At 36.6% G+C, this 21,644-nt stretch overlaps 1 protein-coding gene across 1 annotated transcript in view; it reads left to right on the forward strand.

The window, feature by feature from the left end:
- The window catches only part of BIRC6 (baculoviral IAP repeat containing 6), a gene marked incomplete at its 5' end in the record, with an annotated part of 172,856 nt that overhangs the window by 67,887 nt on the left and 83,325 nt on the right, over window positions 1-21,644 (forward strand). The window contains 15 exons of the mRNA XM_083856975.1: window positions 1,861-2,076; window positions 2,441-2,624; window positions 3,046-3,201; window positions 3,552-3,685; window positions 5,251-5,404; window positions 6,177-6,293; window positions 7,195-7,349; window positions 8,503-8,629; window positions 9,465-9,575; window positions 12,101-12,234; window positions 13,179-13,306; window positions 16,076-16,638; window positions 19,295-19,470; window positions 20,017-20,113; window positions 20,294-20,488. Of these exons, the coding sequence (XP_083713101.1) occupies window positions 1,861-2,076; window positions 2,441-2,624; window positions 3,046-3,201; window positions 3,552-3,685; window positions 5,251-5,404; window positions 6,177-6,293; window positions 7,195-7,349; window positions 8,503-8,629; window positions 9,465-9,575; window positions 12,101-12,234; window positions 13,179-13,306; window positions 16,076-16,638; window positions 19,295-19,470; window positions 20,017-20,113; window positions 20,294-20,488 (2,647 nt within the window). The remainder of the gene's footprint in view (window positions 1-1,860; window positions 2,077-2,440; window positions 2,625-3,045; window positions 3,202-3,551; window positions 3,686-5,250; window positions 5,405-6,176; window positions 6,294-7,194; window positions 7,350-8,502; window positions 8,630-9,464; window positions 9,576-12,100; window positions 12,235-13,178; window positions 13,307-16,075; window positions 16,639-19,294; window positions 19,471-20,016; window positions 20,114-20,293; window positions 20,489-21,644) is intronic.

Raw genomic sequence — 21,644 nt, forward strand, 5'->3', positions numbered from 1 at the left:
CTGTTCCTGCAAAGTCATTTTTGTCCTACTTTGACCTTATTATAAAAAATTGTTTCATCATGGCTGCTATCAAGTATATTTTAATACTGAAACAAAGCAGCCATCTGGAAATCTATTCCTCTGTGAAAAATAGTGTATCATTCTGCTGGGTTCTTTGAGGTAGTCATGGCCAAAATTACTAATAAACTTGTAGCTTTGGGAATGCCAGTCAAGTCATTAAACTTTGGATAACATGCAGCAATAAAAAGATAAAGTAGTACTTTATATGGCTAGCTTTTTGCATGATGCTCTTCTAGATACTTTCCTGTTTGAGTAATTAGAAAATAATCTTGCCAACGTCTGTCTTCCCAAACTAATAAATATGACTTTTGAGAATTATTTTTGAAGTTTGTCGTAGGCTCCTTAGCTTCCTGAAGGTAGCCACCACTTCAGTTGTGGCATCTTGCAATAAATCCCAGATATTAAGAGTTGATGATATAGTTAGAAGAGTTGTTTTGGTTTTGAAATTTAGGGATTTCAAGCGATGACAACATGGACTTTGCAGGGAACACAAGAAATGTGTAAATCTTTCTAGCTACCAAACTTCAGTGTCTCTTGAAATACTTGCTCCCTAGTTCAAGAAGTACTTATGTCTGTTAGGATGCCCGGAAATAGGTCTGTGGAAGATTACATGATGTTGAAACTTCCAGGCAATCTAAAGGGAAATCATAAAGCTTCCAGAAATTATGGAAAAAAATATAATCACTATGAAAATAAAGCCCTAAGTTTTCACTAACTGTGCTTGTCATGAGCTGTTCTTTGCTGCACTATCTTCTGCTTTATGTCAGCAAGTTATACCAAGGGGGCTGCTCCACTGATGGCCCCTTGAGACATCTTTAAATGAGTTACTGGCTGAACTGTGCTGTCCAGCTGTTTTAAATTCCACTTGATAGTAGGCATGTTGCATAAAAAAGCCATGTTGAACTAAAGATCTTTCCTCTTGTAGTTTCTTAACTTGTAGTTAAGGTGTTACTGTACCCTTGATAGTTGCATTTTATGTGGGTTTTGCTATTTCGCCTACTAATCACTTTTAGTTATGACAAGCTGTGAATGACGTAAAATATATACTGCATTTAGAAGAAAGTGAAACCTTTGTGTTAGTAAATAGCTCTTTCTTTGGTCTACTTCAGTAGCTACTGCTTAAGTGAGATTGTAAGAGGCATTTTTATTATCTAATGACTGCTAGTGTAGCTGATAGAACAAGCTGAGCTGCTAAATTAATGCCTTTGGTGGATGAGAGAATTAATAAAAGCACCTTCTTTTCTCCAACTCATGCAGGCCCTTTATCAAAAAAGTTGTAGTTCAGAGCCATGATCAAAAATCAAACTAGTTTAATTTATGGTATGGCTAATGCATACTTTGTATCATGGCAGTATTAAGAAATTTAGAAATTACTGATGATTTACTGAATGTGAAGAACTGAAAAGTCAGTGTTTTTTTAAGAGTAAATTGCCATATTGGCCATGTTTATACGCAGTTTCATTTATGGTAACTGTAGCTTTATGTACAAGTGTGGAAATAGGAAAGAAACTTTGAAAATATGTATTTTCAATATGTGTTAAGGCATACATAAGGCTTAATTGGCACTTCTGCAGAACTGAATTTGATTATGCGTTTGTCATCTGAGATAACATGCTGCCAAAACAAATTTCTGCCAATAAAGCCTTAATTCCGTTCCAGATTCTCATATATTTTTAGACTTTCTTCTATTTCTTTAAGAAGTTCCACAGTCTCTGTTACTGCTGCCACACTGATTCATTGGGAAAAGATGTAGAGTTCAGGTTTAAAATGTAACTGTTGTTTCGAATTTCATTTCTGCAGCACTTCAAGGACTTAATACGCTTGCGTCGAACTGCAGAGTGGCCTCGTTCTTCTTTAGATACAGAAGTATCAACAGCAAAGGAAACTCCAGAAATTGAACCACTTCCCTTTACACTGGCACATGAACGTTGCATTTCTGTAGTGCAAAAGCTGGCACTCTTTCTCTTGTCCATGGACTTTACCTGTCATGCAGATTTACTTCTTTTTGTTTGTAAGGTAAACAGAATATGGAATATCACTATGTAGCTGCAGTAGCAACCACTTTAAATTAGTTTTCTATTACTGCTTATTTCTTGTTTGATAGTAAAAATTAGCCACAGCACTAAAATTTTTAATCATTTCTGGTGGGTAGTTTTTGTGATGTCACTTTTTATGTGACTTGAAATATGGTGGCTTCAAAGTTGCATGGGAAAATTAACTTTAAAAAAAAAATCATGTAATTACACTCATAAAATTCCAAAGTGAGAGCTGGTAAAAATACCTGATTTATTTGTCAGCAAATCATGGGAAATAAAGTTACTATATACTTTCAGAGGGTTAATTATGATTAGGCATATATTTATCTTTCTTTTTTTAATAGGTTCTTGCTAGAATTGCAAATGCTACAAGACCAACAATCCATTTATGTGAGATTGTAAATGAGACTCAGTTAGAACGATTATTGCTGCTTCTTGTTGGAACTGACTTTAACAGAGGAGACATTTCTTGGGGAGGAGCATGGGCTCAGTATTCCCTGACTTGCATGCTACAGGATATTCTAGCAGGTTTGTTTTAAGTTCATACTCTTCAGAAAGCATCTTGCACTTGAATCTTTCATCCTTTAATATTTTTGTGGGGGAAATTTTATCACTATGTTAGAATCTGCTGATGCAGTCCAAATTATAAAAAAAAAAAAACAAACCAGCAAATCGTAACATTTAGGCTAGTGTGTAAAAATGTGGTTTAGAATTGCAATTAGAGGGACTTGTGCATTGAAAAAGTCAATTTTTACATGGTCCTGATTATTTGAAAATTATTCAAAACACTTCCCCTTGAAGAAATAGCCCCAGAGAATTTAAGAGTTAGGTGAAAAAATGACAATTGGCATAGACACTGGGATGTTAATTTGTAATGGGAATAAAGCTTGAAATGAAGTTGTCGTTGATTAATGAAGCTTGAAATGAAGTTGCTTGATCTAATACCCAGGAGAGTTGTTGGCACCTATAGCAGCTGAAGCTATGGAAGAAAGTGCTCTGGGAGAAGATGCTGGAGCTTCAGCTGGAGATTCTGATGACTCTCTCCAGCAGTCCACAGTTCAGTTAGTGGAAACCATAGATGAGCCTTTGACGCATGACATCACAGGTAAATTATTCCATAATGGTTTTATATGTGTATTTATTGAAAAGAATAAAAAAAATTTACTCATCTATCAAGGTATAGCATAAATAGGTGATACAATTGCAATTGGTGATAGCATAATTAGTTTCTGATAATATAAGCAGATTGAGTAATTCTTCAAGTTAGTTTTACATCTGACAAGTAAAAAATGGTTATTTTCCCTGTTATTTTTAAAAAGGCAACTTGATTGGATATTTTTACTTTTTCCACTAAATTGTAATACTAAAAAGCTTAAAATTATCTGTTAAGTATATTATACATCCTTGTTTTATAAATTTTACTTGCTAGTGTTAATACTCTTTTAATGATTCAAGGTGCTCCACCCTTATCATCATTGGAAAAAGATAAGGACATTGATCTTGAATTACTGCAAGACTTGATGGAAGTCGATATTGATCCTTTGGATATTGATTTGGAAAAAGATCCCCTTGCAGCCAAAGTTTTCAAGGTATGTCACACCTGGATTTTCAGGATGATTTTTATATGTGAGATAGAAAAATCCTTACTCTCTTACACTTCTTCAGTAGTGACATTTGATGTCTTAGACCTGCTGTTAGTTATTGTGATGTTTAATGTGGAATGCCAGGAAAGATTGTAAATATTCACATCTCACTTGACCACAAAATACTTTGCTTTTGCATGAAGATAGTTCTATAAACAAGAGGTTCTGTCTGAGTTTACTCACACTTAAGCGCGTGTTAAAGACAACAAAAGCATACTAGAAAAGTAAGATTTAGTCTTGTCCTTTTTATTAAGAATAAAGCACCATTTCTGTGACTGATCTTATAATAGTTTATACTATTAGTATTGTATCTGAGAAAGGAAGCCAGCAGTAGCTGGTGCTCAGATTGGCTTCAGACTATGAGGAGAAGCAAGTCACTTCAAATTTACTTCGCTGAGGAGCAAGAAAACTACTAAGTAATTTTATACTTAAAGTGAAGGCAAAACATACATGTGTTATACAATTACAATATTGTTAATATGTATGAAAACCCAAAACTATTTAGGCTTCAAAGAAACACACTGTTCATAGTGAAATATTGAGTCTCTTTTCTCTGTTTAGAAGGATGACATATTGACTTAAACCTCTCGTTTGAATTAACCTAAATTATCTGTCTCACCGCTCACTCCGAAAACACTGATTTTTTCTGTACTCCCTCATATGTCCTTCCACCAATTACCTGTCATGTAAATATTTTTTTCCTTAATTCTCAGTCTACCACCAAAAATTACACTTAGTGCTGTATTTTTGTGTTATTGATATTTCCTGCCTTCTTTATTCCCCTATTATGTCATGTGGCAGTACTCTAGTCAGCTTCATCCAAGCTGCCTTTATCACCTTGTTACCTGCTTTGATGTCTACCAAAAACCAGCCATGAAACAACTTCTTCATTCCTAATGCTGCTTAATATTTGCTTCCATGTCTGTAAAATGACAGCTGGTATTAGATCTCACCATTAAAAAGACCAGCATTTTGCAAAATTGCAAATGCAAATTGCCTTTATACAGTGTTACGTTACTTTTTTCCTTGTGTTCCATGTGCTTTCTTAGTGTCTTAAATTATGACACAAGCAGAGATTACTCAACTGTTTTCTTTTTCAGACCCCAGTACAAATAGTACAAATAGCCTCAATGAGGCTTCAAGGTACTTAATAAGTACAGTTAATACTATAGTATTCTTGATAAATAGCTCCTCAAAATATCTGTGTAATACTCTACTTCCAAATTTACAATATGGTACAAATGTGTGAAGAAAAACTGATGATAGCATTTTCAAATTGGCTTCTTGAATCTTTGAAGAAGATAAGTACATTGCTGGATTTTGACAATCACTAAGTATTCAGAAGCTTATACTTCAATAAGAATTGAATCAAGTTTCTAAAGCTATTGGAACCAATCTTCTGGTTTTAATTTTTTTTAACTTCAAAGTTTGTTATTAGTCATTAAAAGCTTTTTGCAATTTAAAGACTTGCTGTTTATTCTTTTTCCTTTGTTTTTTGTTTGTTTTTTAAGCCTATAAGCAGCACCTGGTACGATTACTGGGGTGCTGAATATGGCACCTACAATTACAATCCTTACATTGGTGGCGTTGGAATTCCAGTTGCAAAACCACCTGTAACTACAGAGAAAAATGGATCACAAACTGTCAGCATATCAGTCTCTCAAGGTAAGCAATGAATTAAAGTTCTGTTTGGAGTCTCTTTTCTGTAATACTGCATTTGACACCTTAGAACAAGAAATTATTTTAGTAATATCTATGTATTTTAAGGGGAAAGAATTACATTTTATACATCCCACATTTTTTTTCCTATAGTAACAGAGAATATAATGTGAATCTTACATTTTAAAAAGCCCAATGTAACAGAAAATCTTATTTTCTGAAATTTTGGAATGCATTTATAGGCAGTTTTAAATCTTTCCCGTGTTCTCAGGAAATTTTGGAAGCTCTTTTCTAGTTGGCTCTATCCCAAAGGAATGAAGTGGCACACTTGTTTCGTTTGTAGGAGTTGTACTGAACTGGGTGATAGATTTTACTTCTGCCACACTGAGAAAAAACAACTTTTTGGTTCGTGTTTGAGAGCTATTGCCTTAGGAAGAAATGACTTGAACATATGCAGATTGTCATGTGTGGTAGTAAAGTGAGTGTGGAAAGAAATATGGGTGTGTTTCACAGAAATACAGTATTTTAATCATTATATATTTTAGGTCTGTAAGGATGTTATAGAAAGTTAGAGGAACAAATGAAAGGTGAGATGAGCTCAGTTGTTTTGAGCATGGTGCTGATAACACCCGAGGTTCTGGGTCCAATCCCTGTACAGACTATTCTCTTAGGAGTTGCACTTGATGATCCTTGTGGCTCCCCTGCAAATCAGAATATTCTGTGATTATGTATGTCCTTGATACAACTCAGTTTTACCTTTTTTTGTTGCCTTCTGTAGCTTTAGATGCACGTCTCGAAGTTGGACTTGAGCAGCAGGCTGAGCTGATGCTGAAAATGATGTCCACACTGGAGGCTGATTCCATTCTACAAGCATTAACAAACACATCTCCTACATGTAAATACGTGTTATCTAATAATTCTCTTTGCATAATGATCATGGTGCTTTGAAATTTGTAGTAATGTTTTCTGCAGTCACTTAGTAGCTTAGAAAAAGTTAGATTTTGCTTGAATTTTCTTATTAGGCTGAACTTTAGAGATAGCACTTTATTCAGATTTTTGAATCGCTTATATGCCTGTCTTTGAGACATTTTGTGAAACAGTCAACTATGCATGTGGTTTATGCTACAAAGGAGGGATAGTTTTCATTTTTAGGTCTAGGTGCAAGTGAACATTAAGCTTCCTGGGTGAAGCTTCATTCTTGATGTTTGAAAGCTCTTTGCATTTGACAGTTACACCTACTAAGTGATGAAAGTGAAAATACTTGAATACAATTTTGAACTCAGCTGTTCAGTAGCTTTATGTTAAAAAAAACCCCACTCACAGAGTGTTTAACTTTTGAACCTTTTTTCAGTGAATTGTGCTGGTCATCTTGTTAAAATGTGTTTCTTTGTAGCCCTCCGTGTACCTTAATAGGCGTGCAGTCATTGGTTGAGTATGTATTGATGGAGTAGGTTTAGTGACATCTTCAGACTATTGTCTGCAACAGTTGTACTGTGATGCACTGTTCCAATTGTTTGTCTTACCATTGTGTTCCCAGGACACTGCTTTAATAGCTGTGAAAACGTGTTTATGTGGACTCAGTTCCAAAGAGTTGCAAATGTCTGATATTGAAGTATGCCTACTACTATGGTAGTCAGTAGTCCAATTCAAGTGAATACCACATTGAAGATGTTCTTCTAAATTATAAAAAAGTGTCTTTCATTTAAGTATAAAATGCAAGGAAATAATTATGAAATTACTTCTGGCAACTTTTCAAAGTAATTCATTGGGGGATGGTGCCCTGTTTTGTTTTTTAGTGACGCAGTCTCCCAGTGGCACAGATGATTCATTGCTGAGGGGATTACATGCTTCTAACCAAAATGCCCAGCTGATTGTGCAGTTGTCATCTATACCTATGCTGAGTGCATGCTTCAACAAACTCTTTTCCATGCTACAGGTCCACCATGTTCAGGTAGAGAATTTTGAACTTTAAATGTTCTGAGAGTATTTATCTCTAAATCTGAGAGTTGTTTTCCTCTACTTCTTGCTACTTAGGTTTCAAGTAATCTGTTATGTTAGGTGCTTTATTGCTTATGAATATGTCATGGACAACAGTACTGATAAATGTAATAAAGTGCTGAAAGCTTTTGTCAAAGCAGACATTGCTTGTTACAGTGGAAAACTGGTATACATTTTCATATTTAAAAACAAGATTGTATGTCCACTGAATGATAATTGTTTGCTTATTAATAAAAAAATGTTTCTAAGTGACACTTGAAGACAAGTGGAGATTTGTGGAGGTTTTCAAGCAAACAAGTGTGATATCTTCTTTGGCGTTTCTTTGGGCAGATTGGATTAGATAACTTGCGACGGTTCCTTCCAATTGGAATTATCCAATGATCCTTTATGTTAATAGCAAATTTAAAAGTTTGCTTTTGAAAAGTTATTTCAAAGGTTTAGCAATGCTTTTCTTGATTCATACAAAGGAATGCCATGCATACTATGTATATAATGATTAGATGTCTGCCTACCTCTTGATATTTTGATAGAGTGCCTGACTCCGTCCCTGAATTGTTCTTTAAATATCTCATCCAAAATACAGTTTCTTATGTAAACATGCCTGGTGCTTCCCCAGAATATCTAAAGGGTTGTTTTCCTCAGGGGAATTATTTAGAGTAAGCATCAATGTCTCTGAGGTTTCTCATTAGATAAATGGACCTTTTGAATAATTTTGATTGAGTGGGAAACATCACTTGATTAACATTCCAAAAGTTTCCGTGCATAAGCCTACCTGTACATGTCACAGGTATAAGGTTATGATAAAGAGACTTCTGAACAGTGTGTAAAGCTGCATTTTCTTAACACAAGTTTGAAGAAACTTCTTAAGAGAAACTATTTGGAAGAAATCAATTAGAAAAACAATAGCAGAAGCATTCACTAGTTAGGCTGAATTTGCCTTGAATACTATGTTTAGCAGAATTTTCAAATCCAGTAAAGGAGAGAGAGAGCGAGACCGTGTGTGCAGTCAAACAGTAGCAGCTGAGAATGTAGATCAGGCTTTTAAAATTAAAACTTTGATGCTCTGGAGTTCTGATCTCATAGTGGGTTTTTTCCCTTTCTTTCAGCTTGAATCCCTGTTGCAGCTATGGCTCACATTAAGCCTGAATTCCAGCTCCTCTGGAAGTAAAGATAGTGGTGCTGATATTTTCCTCTATAATGCTAACCGAATACCTGTTGTTTCCCTGAACCAAGGTAAAATACATTAAATATGAAAAATAAGTTTGGTTTGGTTTTTTTAAATACTCAGATTTGCTAATAAGCAAAAAGCATTACAATATTTCTGCTAAGATCAGTGTTGAGATAATTTCTGTGTTCTTATTAAAGAACTCTTTGTCTTGTTTTCCTCTTTAAGTGCAAAATACATTGCTAGTGTGTAACCAAGAGTTGATTTGTTCAATTTTTATAAAGTTACTAGAAATAAAATGGCAAAATTTGTGGTTCTTAACTCATAATTATTCCCAAGAGGACTCGGTAAAATACACTTTTTAGTCTGAGTTCAATTGTGCAACTGTATGCACTTCTCTGACAAATTTCATCTCTTTTATACCATCCTATGATCTCTCCCTTAACAAAGGGGTCAGCAGAGTGGGAAAGCTCCATTACTGTTGACTACTAATCTAGTATGGAGATACGCTGAGTTTTCTTTCTTGGAATATGTTATGCTATATAATTAAGAAAGTCTGTGGTATGTTGTGGTGATAATCCAAAATGTTAATGCCTGATATAATGAACCTATTACACTGACTTCCATGAGAACATTTGAAACCAGTTTCTTTGCATTGTTTTCTTTGAGATGTCAGGGTCCACACACTGTAGAAACTTCTGTGGGCTAGTTCCTGTGAACTAGTTCTGTGTTGTTGAGGTTTCTTTTTCCTAATTTCCTGCAACAGTGGTTGTCAAAACAAAATGAATACAAGGAACAATAATACTAATGACAATAATCAGCATGGTACCTTACAGTAAAAATTAGAAATTTATAGTAATACCTTGAAGATTAAAACTTGGAAAAAACTGTTTTTCTTGACAGCTTCAGTAACTAGCTTCCTGTCAGTTCTGGCGTGGTATCCCAATACTTTACTCCGGACGTGGTGCCTTGTGCTTCACAGCCTAACACTTATGACAAATATGCAGCTTAATGGTAAGGGGTTTTTTGTTGGTTTTCTTATGTTGACAGTGTTATTGATATACAAATGAGTGTTGATTCCATCAAAAGACTTCCAGAGCATTCCTTTTGTCATATACATACTTCTGTTCTCCAGTAACTTTGGACTTTTCAAGAGTGAGCTCCTTGAATTGCTTGTACCATGGGAAACAGAAACCCTTATGGTAAAAGAAAATGTCATTATAAGTAAGTTGTCATTTTCTCCCAAAAAACATTTTAGGATCAGCTAATGATGCCTGGGGATTAGTTTTGTAGTATGAGAAGAATTAGCAGAGAGGAATGATTAAGTTGCTGTGAGTGAGACTGAAGTTTTTCTGACAGAGTAGGAATATTTTTATAAATATGCAGGCATCAGTCACTGCTTATATTAAGCTATCTGAAAATAAGCCCCCAGCAGCTGAATCTATTAAAATAGAAACACAGCCATTTCATTTCCCTATATACCAGTATATCTCACATTTTCTGTATTGCTCCATAACACAGTAGAAATAATCTCACTTTGTGAATGAGATTTTGCCACAAGAGTGATAGAAGGTAAAGGAAGTAGTTTTTAAATGTTGCCTGTGAATCTTTTTTTCTTATTTGCCATTTCAAGTCATTGACTTTAAGATGCATTTGGTTCTTAAAATTTTTACTTTATGTCCCCTTTCTGTGGCATTATTTAGAAATCAGTCTCAAAAAAATCTGCTGAAATTTTAAGAAGTAGAGCTGCAAAAAACTAATGAAAGAGACTTACTGTGCACAAACTGAGACTTCACTCCTAGTATTTGAGAATAGAACATGGCCTGATTTCTGGTATGGTTGCCTTCAGTTAATATGCACATGTACTGTCAGCTCTTCAGTTTGTATCTGTAGACTTGCAAAAATTCCCAAAATCTATGCAGTGTGTATCTCTGAGATCATATGTGAATATCTTGCAAGTGTTATGAGGCTCAGTGTTCTTCTCTGACACTGACAGACAGCTGCGTGTTTGCAAGAGTTTCATTGGTATTTGCCTGAGATCAGTAGGTGAATAAAAAGCTACTCAGAAACAATCCCTGTGCTTCATGGCAGGCACACCTGAAGATAGGAATGTGGTTGTTTATTTTTTGTATGTAGGATTGTGAGTTGGAATTGAGTTGGAAAGGGTTGGAGATGCAAGTGTCACAACTTGTCCCTAAAGTCCGGGTTGCAAGTTCTTGTTAATAGATCACTTAGGATAGATTAGAGTGAAACAACACACTACTGAATGATCAGTGTTCATGTGTATATATAGGGTGAGAGAGATATATATAGGTATATACCTGTATGGCAGGTTTATTTTAGAACAATTTGATTGTAATGGAAAAGGAGGTATGTAGCGGGTTTGGTTATTATCTGTAAAAATGAAACAATACAGAAATATAAAGGTATCATTTAGGAAAACATATAAGGAAAAAAAAGAGAAAGAAAGGGTAAGAATAGATAGGAGAGAGGAAAGATATCACCACCTGTGAATGCAGAGACAAGAGTTGGTTGTTGCAATTTAGATATCCATTGGTGGAATTGATGGTCACAGTTTTGATCCATCGGGGCGGGGGAAACAGAGTTCAATGGGTTAATATACATTCAGGTTCAGGTGGGAGTGCCCAGGTACCCCCACTGGGAGGGAGTTTCATACTGTCTGGTGCAACACAGGATCATGCACAGTTTTATGGTGGAAGGGCCCAGAAATGAGTCTGGGGGCACTTTGGGGGTCTTGGATGGTTTGACACCGCCTAAGACATGGCAGGTGCCCCTTACAGACAGGGTAGCTGAGTCAGTTACACCTTATCAGAAGGGATGAACACCTTCAGGCCTGTGTATAATGTCCCTATAACTCCCCCAGGGGGAAGCTGTACACCTGAGCCAGTGGTGAAAGGGAGAACATTGGTGTGATGGCATTTATCCAAAAGCATTGTCCCACTTTCACAGGATCTGTTTCATATTGTGCTTATTTCAGTGTTTTGAACTGATCCAGTATACTACTACTCCAAAAGTAAGACTTCACATTTAGTAAAGCTTGTTTGTTTGATCACTGAAGGGTGTATTTTAATTCAAATTCCAATCTTCAGAGTTCTTATCTGTTATGCTCCCTACAGTTTTATTCTGAGAAGTCTTTGCATGTGCCAAGAACAAAAATACCGATTGTTTACAGGATAACAGAACACTTGGTCTTTGTCTGACAAACTAAAAAATGCACTTGAGCCTTATTGAAGTGTTGGACTAACAAAGAGAGACAAATCTAAAATGTCTCTATATATGGCACCTACAAAATTAATCTGTTGTCAGGAATACTGCCTTAGCAAACTTGGAACACTGACAGGTTTGTGGCTTTGTATGTGTACTTACTGGAAAACTCAAAATTGGAGTCCTTCAGAAGCTGATTTAGCTGAGAGTATTTCCACATCATGAAATAAATAGAAGGGATTTGCACTATAAATATTTGATTTACACTTAATGTTTAAGATTATGCATGTAATTTTTATGTCTTTATTTTTAAGCTGGTCCAAGCAGTGCCATTGGAGCTCAGGAAAGTACTGCCCAATTGTTGGTGTCAGATCCCAACCTTATTCATGTGTTAGTGAAATTTCTTTCTGGCACTAACCCTCATGGAACAAATCAACACAGTCCACAGGTAATGAGCCATTAAAATAAGAGAAAAACTTTTTGCAATAGGATTTCAAGACACTTGACAGAAATATGTGTTCATTCATAATGTGTTATACCCTTGTCTTGTTTCTTCTTCTAGTTATAGTCTTAGTTGGTTCTCATGTACAGCCATAGGAAAGTTCATGTTGTTGATACACTCTCAGTGGTGCTGGTATGTTTTCACAACTCTCTGGAGACTTTCCACAGGGAGAGGATGCCATATGTGAATGAAATGTTCCATTCAGTTATTTCCCAAAATCTTGTTAAGTTGGGATAAAAATGCCGATGGAGACTAAGTTTTAATGTCTAAGAATTCCTGAATTTAAAATTATATTTTCATTTTCTGCCTGTTTCTGAATTCGTGTGGTATCTGCTGCCTCTCCTAATTTCAATTAATGTTTTCTTGCTTTTTGCAATCTTTGAAATATCTATGAATAGTGTTTTAAAAAAAAACCCAAGTGAACTTAATTGTATGTAGTATCTGACAGTAGTCTCAGTTTGGGAGACAGAATACACGTGGTAGTTCCAGGAGGTTTTTTTTCCAGCAAATTTTCAAGAAAATACATAGTCATTTCCAGAACTTTAACACTGCACAGTGCCATTATAGTACTTACTGAAGTATGTAGTTTGTGAAAAAACATTCAGATTAGCATAGAAGTGGATTCTGTATCGAGTATAGTTGGCATTACTGAAAAGAGAGTCTCAAGTTGAAAAACAAGTCTAAGACAACTGAATTTCCTGCTTTTGATTCATGGTTAATAATAGAAAAACACGTGCTATAAATAGATTTGGTTAGTTCTGTAAAGATGCTGTAAAAATATTCAGGAAGCAAGTTAAGCTATGCCATACTTTCCTGTTCTTGGAAGATGTTAATGTTCTTGAAGACATTTCAGTTATATATAATACTCCCTAAAATGTCTTTTCTTCTAGGTTGGGCCAACAGCAACACAAGCTATGCAAGAATTTCTTACTCGATTACAAGTGCACCTTTCTTCAACGTGTCCTCAGATGTTCAGTGAATTTTTATTGAAATTAATACATATACTTTCAACAGAAAGGTAAATCTTACATGTTTGTTTTCTCTCATGCTCTCTTTTTCTTTTGTCCTGGTTGAGGGCAAATTTGAGAGGAAACTTCCCAACTCTCTAGAAAGCAGATTCAAGTGGCCTGTCCCCCTGCCCCTGCTGGTTCAGGAAAAGATTTCCTTGGAGAAAAGTGGAAAAAAAACTGTTTATGTAACAGGCAATGTACTCACCAGCATAAAAAATTAATAATATTAAACAGTAAAACCTTCTGCTGTTCTGAAGAGATGGCAAATTCAGAAAGGCCATTTCGTGGGGTGTAGCTCGGCTCACTCAGTCTCTTATCAGTCCCTCTTGTGCTGAAAATGCCACGTCCCGGGCCCTGGTGAGCTACAGATGTGAGCTCCTGGTTTCTGGATTTTCAGTCCAGAGCAGGGCTGTTCAATTTCAAAAAAAAAAGTAAAGCTACAGTCGAGGCAACTTCTCTGCCTCAGCTAGCTAAAATCTAGCTAAAAGCAAAGGAGAGCTCTCTCCCACTGTCTGTGCTGCAGACAACACAGTCCAGGAGGAGAAATGCAAGGGAGTGAGTGCAGTTTCTGAAAACAAACTGTGCATTTCTCCCCCTCTTTGCTCTCAGAACCAGTTTTAAAGGTGCAGAACTTAATATCCAGCATAAACAGAACAGCTGACTGGGGATACAAGCATCATAAAGTCGCCCTAAGACACTTTAAAATCTGTGATTGTGAATCACAACTCAGATGTGTATGTTCCTCCTCATACTATCAAGTTACGTGTCATTGAAAATTGTCACTGTAACTGCAGCACTACCAGCAGGATCTGGGCTGCTCCTGGCACATGGAAAAGTGCATCTGGAATTCACACATAGCTGTCTGCGTGAGGAACTGTCAATAGAGGCATTAAAATTTTGAACTGATTTTATTTAAAGCTAAGATGTAAGTCTTGTTGAGGTAATTCCCTAAAGTAAGGGTGCTGCTGATGAGCTTACCTATGAAAAAAAGTATTCTGAGAGGTCTGAATTAAGGAAAAATTCCAGAATTAATTCATAGATTGTGAAAATAGTACAGGTGGCTTTTCTCACATGGTAGGATGAATTATGAGGTTGCATAATTCTATTTATGCAATATGCATTTTTGTTGCTTTATCTTTGGTAGGTTTTTTCTCTCCACATGACAGTGGAAAACATCCTCTGTCCCACTCTCCTGGGGCCTATTGATGCCCACTAGTATAGAGAAGTGCCTGTGGCCAGGAGAGAGATAAGAGCCTATGGCTCATCTTTCACAGTTCTGCTTCCCCAAGACAAGGCTAATGGGCACAAGACTCTGTCTCCAGTGGTACACTGGAAGTATGGCAATTGTTTAGTCCTAAATACACTAGGAAGCATTTCTTTCTGATATTGATGTTCTGCTCATCTCCAGACAAAGGCTTCATATAATTAGGGATGAGCTTTGTCAGTTCTGGGTTCCCAGTAGGTGGCACTTTAGTGTTACCTATTCTTTAATCTTACAGAAAATGGTTTCTACCTTCTCCAAGAGATTTTACCTTTGTAACTTAAATTATAGGAGTGGTGTTTACCACGTTATATTGATGATCAGTGATTTCTATAAGATAAGTCATAATACAATAAAATAATTCACAGTGAATCTTGGACAGCATGTCTCTGTGCCAGCATTTGTTTAAAATAAGCTAATGAGACCACTGAAGGGGTAGTTTTTGAAACATGTTAGGGTTTTTTTTTGTGAAATGCTATGAAATGGAAGCAAAGCAGCAGAAAGGGATTTAGGTGGTTATTTTTAAGAACACAGATAATTACTGAATTGTACTGTGTCCGGTCATAAGATTAATTGTAAAGAAAAGCAGTATTTTACTGTTAGAATTACTTAAATTACTTGAATTTTTTTCAGGCTATTTCTATAAACTCTCTTTTGTTCTGTATTTAATTTTAAAAGTTAGAATAAGATTAATCAATGTGAAAAGATACAGAGAAGTATATGAGAATTCAGTAACTAGTACAAGTTTTATTTTAGATACACTGATTCAAAGGGTTCTTTTTGTAGTTCACTATATATGTAAAAGCAATTGATAAAATAAATGTATTCCCAAGAGAAATCCTTCAAGCAGTCAACCTACCAGCACCAGCCTGTGATATTTTGAGTACCTTCTAATGGTCTTACATGTATTTGCTCTTTAGATTGATAAAACCTGACCATTCTTCTTTTAGCTCTGGGTGGGGAGTGGTTGAGTGGGGGGACAAGCAAAAGACCTATGGGAAGAAGAAAATTCATCATGATATCCTTTTAGCAACTAAATAATCCTCATGATATTAAAGTATTGTGTGACTGCTTTCCATGAGATTTTCTTGCAGATGTAGGAAACTTTTCACAAAGAGCTGAACAGGACTATTCAGTCTATATATAGACTGTTCCAAGTCTTTACCTACAAAACTAACTAAATTACAAAAAAAAAGATAAATGTTAGCCTTTTTCAAAGTTCACCTCTTAATCCGTAGCAGTATCAGGAAGATAGTGGCATGAGCAGGTTCTGCAGGCTGTTTAATGACCAGTATATTAAAAAATTACAAAAACTTGATGTGGGTGAAAGATTAGATTTTGCTTCAGCATATATTTCTGAAAATAGCTGGATTTTTATTTCTTGGAAGTCTGGTGTACTTTTGGATTCTTAAAAATCAAGGAAAAAGACCATACTCAAACAGCCAAACCTATGTAACTTGTAATATCTCTCTTTCTTCTTTTTTTTTTTCTTTTTTTTTTTTTTTTTTTCTTTCAGGGGTGCTTTCCAGACAGGCCAAGGGCCATTGGATGCTCAAGTGAAACTCTTGGAATTCACCTTGGAACAGAATTTTGAAGTTGTATCAGTTAGCACTATTTCTGCAGTAATTGAGTCTATAACCTTTCTTGTGCATCATTACATTACATGTTCGGACAAAGTCATGTCTCGCAGTGGCTCAGACAGCTCTGTGGGTGCTCGAGCCTGTTTTGGAGGCCTTTTTGCCAATATTATCCGTCCAGGTGATGCCAAAGCAGTTTGTGGAGAAATGACAAGGGATCAACTCATGTTTGATTTGTTAAAGCTGATAAACATTTTAGTTCAGCTGCCACTTTCCAGTAACCGAGAGTACAGTGCCCGTGTTCCAGTAGCAAGCAGTACTACAGACAGTGTGTCTGATGAGGAAAAGGTTTCAGGAGGCAAAGATGGCAATGGAAGCAACCCCAATACTCAAGGATCAACTGCATACGTGGCGGACTTGGTGTTGGCCAACCAACAAATTATGAGCCAGATTTTGTCTGCGCTCGGCCAGTGCAACAGCAGTGCTATGGCAATGATTATTGGTAGGTGTTTTCTATGTAACATGGAAAGTCTTTGGGTGGTGAAACATTTAAAACTTCTGCAATTTCATGAGCAGGGTGGACATGTGAAAGAATGTGTTACAGAAATGACAGGGAAACGGAGTTAGCAAAAGGTAAAGGGGAACAGATGCATGAAAAAAGCCCCTAACAGGAAGTGGGAGACAGTAATTGAAACCAAAGAGGAATGTGTTTGGCATTTGAATTTGCTGAATCTCAGAATGCTTAGTGTGCTTAATCTCAGAATGGCCTCTGGAGATTGTCTGGTCCAGCCTTCCTTCACAAACTCACAGCCTGCCTCAACTGAGAGCGGGTTGCTCAGTACCTTGGTTCAGTTGAGTTTTTTAATTCCTCAGGGTTGGAAACTCCACAACTGCTGTGGGCAACCTGTTATAGTGTTCAATCATTCCTAAAGTAGAAAAGCCTTTTTCTTATGTTTAATTGGAATTTCCTGTATTTCAGTCTGTAGCCATTACATGCCTCTGTGCATAAATTAGGATGAGTCTTCAGTCTGTACAAGACACCTTACCTCAGTCATTTGCTATGTATTGGATGATTTTACTTTTTTTAATCGCTTTTGGAAAATACAAATTACAATTATATCCCTTTCATAGAATACCTAAACTTTTCCTTTTTTTTACCAGAAATTAAATTAACATCAGGTTCTGGGAGTTGTAGTCATATATTTCTGGGTGAGATCTTCCTGCTATGAACTAGTGAGGGAGATGATGATACTTAGAAAGCAAAGCTGCTGTTTGTTAGAGATTTATCTGAGGTGCATTTTCTTAGAGAGACTGCCTATATCTTTGTGACTTACTTTTGACATACTTTGTATGCTGTGATGGTAGCATAGAATTTATTTGCACAAGTTAAACCACTGGCTGACATACCATGGATTTCTGCATGTGCAAAACATTTTGCAGGAGGCTAGACAAAGACCTGCACTCCATTTCAGGTGTAATAGTTGTAAAATTTTGTTCTCTTTATAATGGTTCTCTTGATTTGAAGGAAGTTGCTTTGGCCTTTTCTGGGCTGCCTCTTTAAAGCAGATACGAAACTTACTTGTTACTTGTTCAGTGAGCCCTCATGAGTATTAGACCAGTGGTTTATTTAATCATGAAGGCATTAAGGAGAAGATTAGTTATCTCTAGTAGTCAAGTTAAACAGGAGGCAGGATTTGACAAGCCTGGATTGTGCTGCTGGAACCCTCCTGAAATTAGTTCCAGAGTATCTCTTTCATCACTTTGAGCAATTGGTGTCATATTGCAGATACACTATCAACACTGAAAAGTAGTTGGTTCTGGGAATGGTGGTTTGTTCTGAGTATGTGTTTCTTTGGAGTGAAATTCAGGGTTACACAGGATCCAAAAATCAATTATCAGCATAGAGTAGTAAGCATGCAGCATGGAAAGGTGCTACCAGGATAGGTAAACAAGATGTCTGCAAATGTTACTGAAAGGTAGTGGCTCTGGTGTCAACATTTATGCTAATAGTGTTAATTTACTGCATCTGGCAAGCCAGCTGGTCAGGATCCAGAATGGCCCTGAGTAATTCACTTGTCACATGAATTTTAAACATTTTTCTTTCTGTTTTTCCTTTTATGACCATTGTGTCCTGTTTCATTAGGGTTTTATGCTTTGTAATTGACAAACTGTGAAAATCAACAGTATTCCCCTCCTGTCCTATCTTGTCCTCATCTGAAGGTCCTCCCTCACAACAAATCCAGCTTACTTGACTTCAATTCTATCATTCAGTTCCATTTAACTTTTCTAGGCTGTACAGAGACTGGGTCTTAGGACTGCTTTATTTGTCACTCTGCATGCATTGCTTATCAGTGTTTGCTTTCTTGACAGTTTAAAGGTGGCTACAAAGTACTACACCTGGCAATTCTCTTACCAAAATGATTCTTTAAGACATGCTCCAAAGATCACTTGAACACACTGATTTTTATTACTGTTTGGTAGTACAACTTCAGTTTCTCTAAGTGGGACAGGATTGCTCTATGGTTTTCTTATATTTAAATCTAAGAACACTTTTAAGAGCTCTTCCAAATCAAAGTCATATGATTTGTAAGACAGTTGTATTTGTGGACGTAATCTCTTGGGGAGTTGTATCTATGGAAGTAATCTCCATGGGAAGACTATTACCTTCCTTTCTGTCTGTAATCTCAGCAATGTGTAGTCAATATTGCTGGTAATGGATATTCAGAAAATTGTCATGAATAAATACTGAGCTTTAATAGTGAGAAGCAGAATTCCAGGAGAGATATTTCTAATAGAAATGTTAAATGTTTGGGGAGATTTTTGGCAGCACAAGGGCACTTTATTATTATCTGAAAAAAAACCCTTAAATGTCAGTGGCTTCTAGCTAGGAGTGATTCCAATCCTTGTAGTTACCCTATTTCCTTCACTAATTACACTTATTTTTATGGTCTGATTTGAATTTCCTGACTTCCTGGATCAAGTCTTCCTATTTATACATTTCTGGGGACACTAATTTTAAGTCATATGATCCTGAAAATGGGTCCATTTGTACTTTGTAAAATCCATGTGAACACCTGAATATTCTTGAGTTTTCTTATGTGCTTAATGGTTTGTTAGGTCTCAGTTTGTGACCTTTGAGCTGTCTCTTTTTTATTTAGGTGCAAGTGGCTTACATCTGACTAAACATGAGAACTTTCATGGTGGCTTAGATGCAATATCAGTTGGAGATGGGTTGTTCACTATCCTGACAACACTTAGTAAGAAAGCAACAACAGTTCAAGTGATGCTTCAGCCTATTCTTACCTACATGGCCTGTGGGTACATGGGAAGACAGGTAAGTTCCCTTAGGCTTGCTGTGCTTCAAGGCAGTTGATTCTGTAATCACTAATAAGGCCAGAAAACTAAAGTATTGCTGTGTAAAATAGATGTAAACATTTTTAGATCCTCGCTTCATTTGGGTGCTGAAGTTAGGAAGCCTCTCTCTGGTGCCCGTGGTAGAGGGAGAGAGTTTTCTCTAAGGACATTTTGACATTTCTGTAAATGTTGCTGGCTAAAGGCTTGAAGATGGAACAGATATTTTACTATGTGCAAGTGAGAAGCACATGTGCTGTGGCCATTTTAATGCTCAGTACTCTTTATTTCCCCTGAAGATGGTCACCCCCTGAGTATGAGCTTTTCCATACCCCAAAGGCTTTTCCTGTGTAAGGAATTGAACCATGTGGAGCATGGTGTTATATATGGTGGCAGAGAGATCAGCTGTGTTGGCATTTCTTCCCTAGTAGTTTTGCCTCCTAAAAGGGGAGATTGAGAGCTGTTATTTGAATTTCTACTGTACTAATTTTGTATTAAATCATGTATTTCTTAATTGATTTTCCTCTAGGGTTCTCTTGCCACATGTCAGTTATCTGAGCCACTGCTCTGGTTCATTTTACGAGTGTTGGATACAAGTGAGGCACTGAAGGCTTTCCATGATATGGGTAAGAATGTCTTTTCTTTAGCCACATCAAATCAAAAATTTGGTTTTGATTTTTTTGGCACTTAAAGACTACATTATATGTTTGTACATGGGGCAGTTTACTAAATAGACCTTTGCTTGTGTGGAATCTATTGCGTGCTTCTGAGCAGTATCTTTTTCTCTCTGCCCACATTATACACAGGTGGTGTTCAACTTATCTGTAACAACATGGTAACAAGCACAAGAGCTATTGTTAACACAGCAAGGAGCATGGTTTCAACTATTATGAAATTCCTGGATTCTGGTCCCACCAAGGCGACAGACAGCAGTTTGAAAGCCAGAGTGCTCGCTTCTGAGCCTGATAATGCAGAAGGAATTCACAACTTTGCGCCTTTGGGTGAGTGACGCTTCTTTCTCTTACATTAATGTCTGTTGGTCATTTGAATGCATATCAAGTTCTTAACAAAAAGTAGTATGATAGTGTCAAATGTTCCAATACGACTAAACTTCTAATAAGAGGGGTTGTTGGTGTTTGGAGGTAATGTTGAGGGATGAGGTTAGTCCCCTCCACCACAGGTAATAAGACCTCATGTGAACAGGGAAGAGGAGGAGTGATCTGTGTCTGATGAAGTCACGCATCAAGGTGAGCCCCTTTTTCCTCCCCGAGGTGAGGGGATGCCTGGTTCCAGCCCACCATCTGCCTTAGACACACTAAGACTCAGTAACTTCTTAGGCACATCAATTTTGAAATTAAAGGAGAATCATGGCGTGGTGGGATGACAAAGAATGAGCCTGAGCTCTGTGAAGCAGAGCAGAAGCTGGAGCATAAGGCTGGCATTGCTGATGGTGCTCTCATATCTACATCTCACTGCTCTCATGTTGCCTGCATGAGCATTTTTTAGAATTGCAATGCTGTTTTGATATCAATACAATGTCTGCCAGTTAACTAAAATGTGTGTGTTTTAAGAGGTAGTGATACTATAATATCTTACAAAGGCTTTCCTTATCAGTACTGGTGTCTTTGTTTTCTGTTCCTGCCCACTGGTGCAGCCCTTGAATGTATCATACAGTTTGTCTCACTGACAAGAGGGGATTAATTTTAAAATTTCTGGAGAGATTATTGAATGAGAAAGGAATCCATTGAGTCCTGTGATTCAAATTTAAGAGTGTCCAAAAATAATGGCATTACAAAAGACAATAAAAAGATATTTATTTGGTAGAATAGGGGGCTCTGGAAATTTACTTTGCTCTTCACAAATTTCTAAATGGTAAATTTAGGAATCCTGCAAGTATTCATTCTTTGTTTCTTTAAATCGTAAAAATCTTAAGCCTATGTGGTGGTAGGTTATTGCCTACCTTGTCTTCCAGCTTACAAAATGCTGCAGTTCTTAATGTTCTGCCATGAGGGCATCTCTCTTAATATTTAACTTTCAGTCAGGAGTGTGCTTTTGAAATTAACCTTCATTGCTGTCACTTAGTACATTCTAATTCCCATCATTTAGTGGTCTCTGTAGTATATTCTGTTTCTCATCATTGTTTGTTTGTCGCGACAG

The sequence above is a fragment of the Zosterops lateralis genome, assembly GCF_965231275.1.
Source record: "Zosterops lateralis genome assembly, chromosome: 3".
Lineage (NCBI taxonomy): Eukaryota > Metazoa > Chordata > Aves > Passeriformes > Zosteropidae > Zosterops > Zosterops lateralis.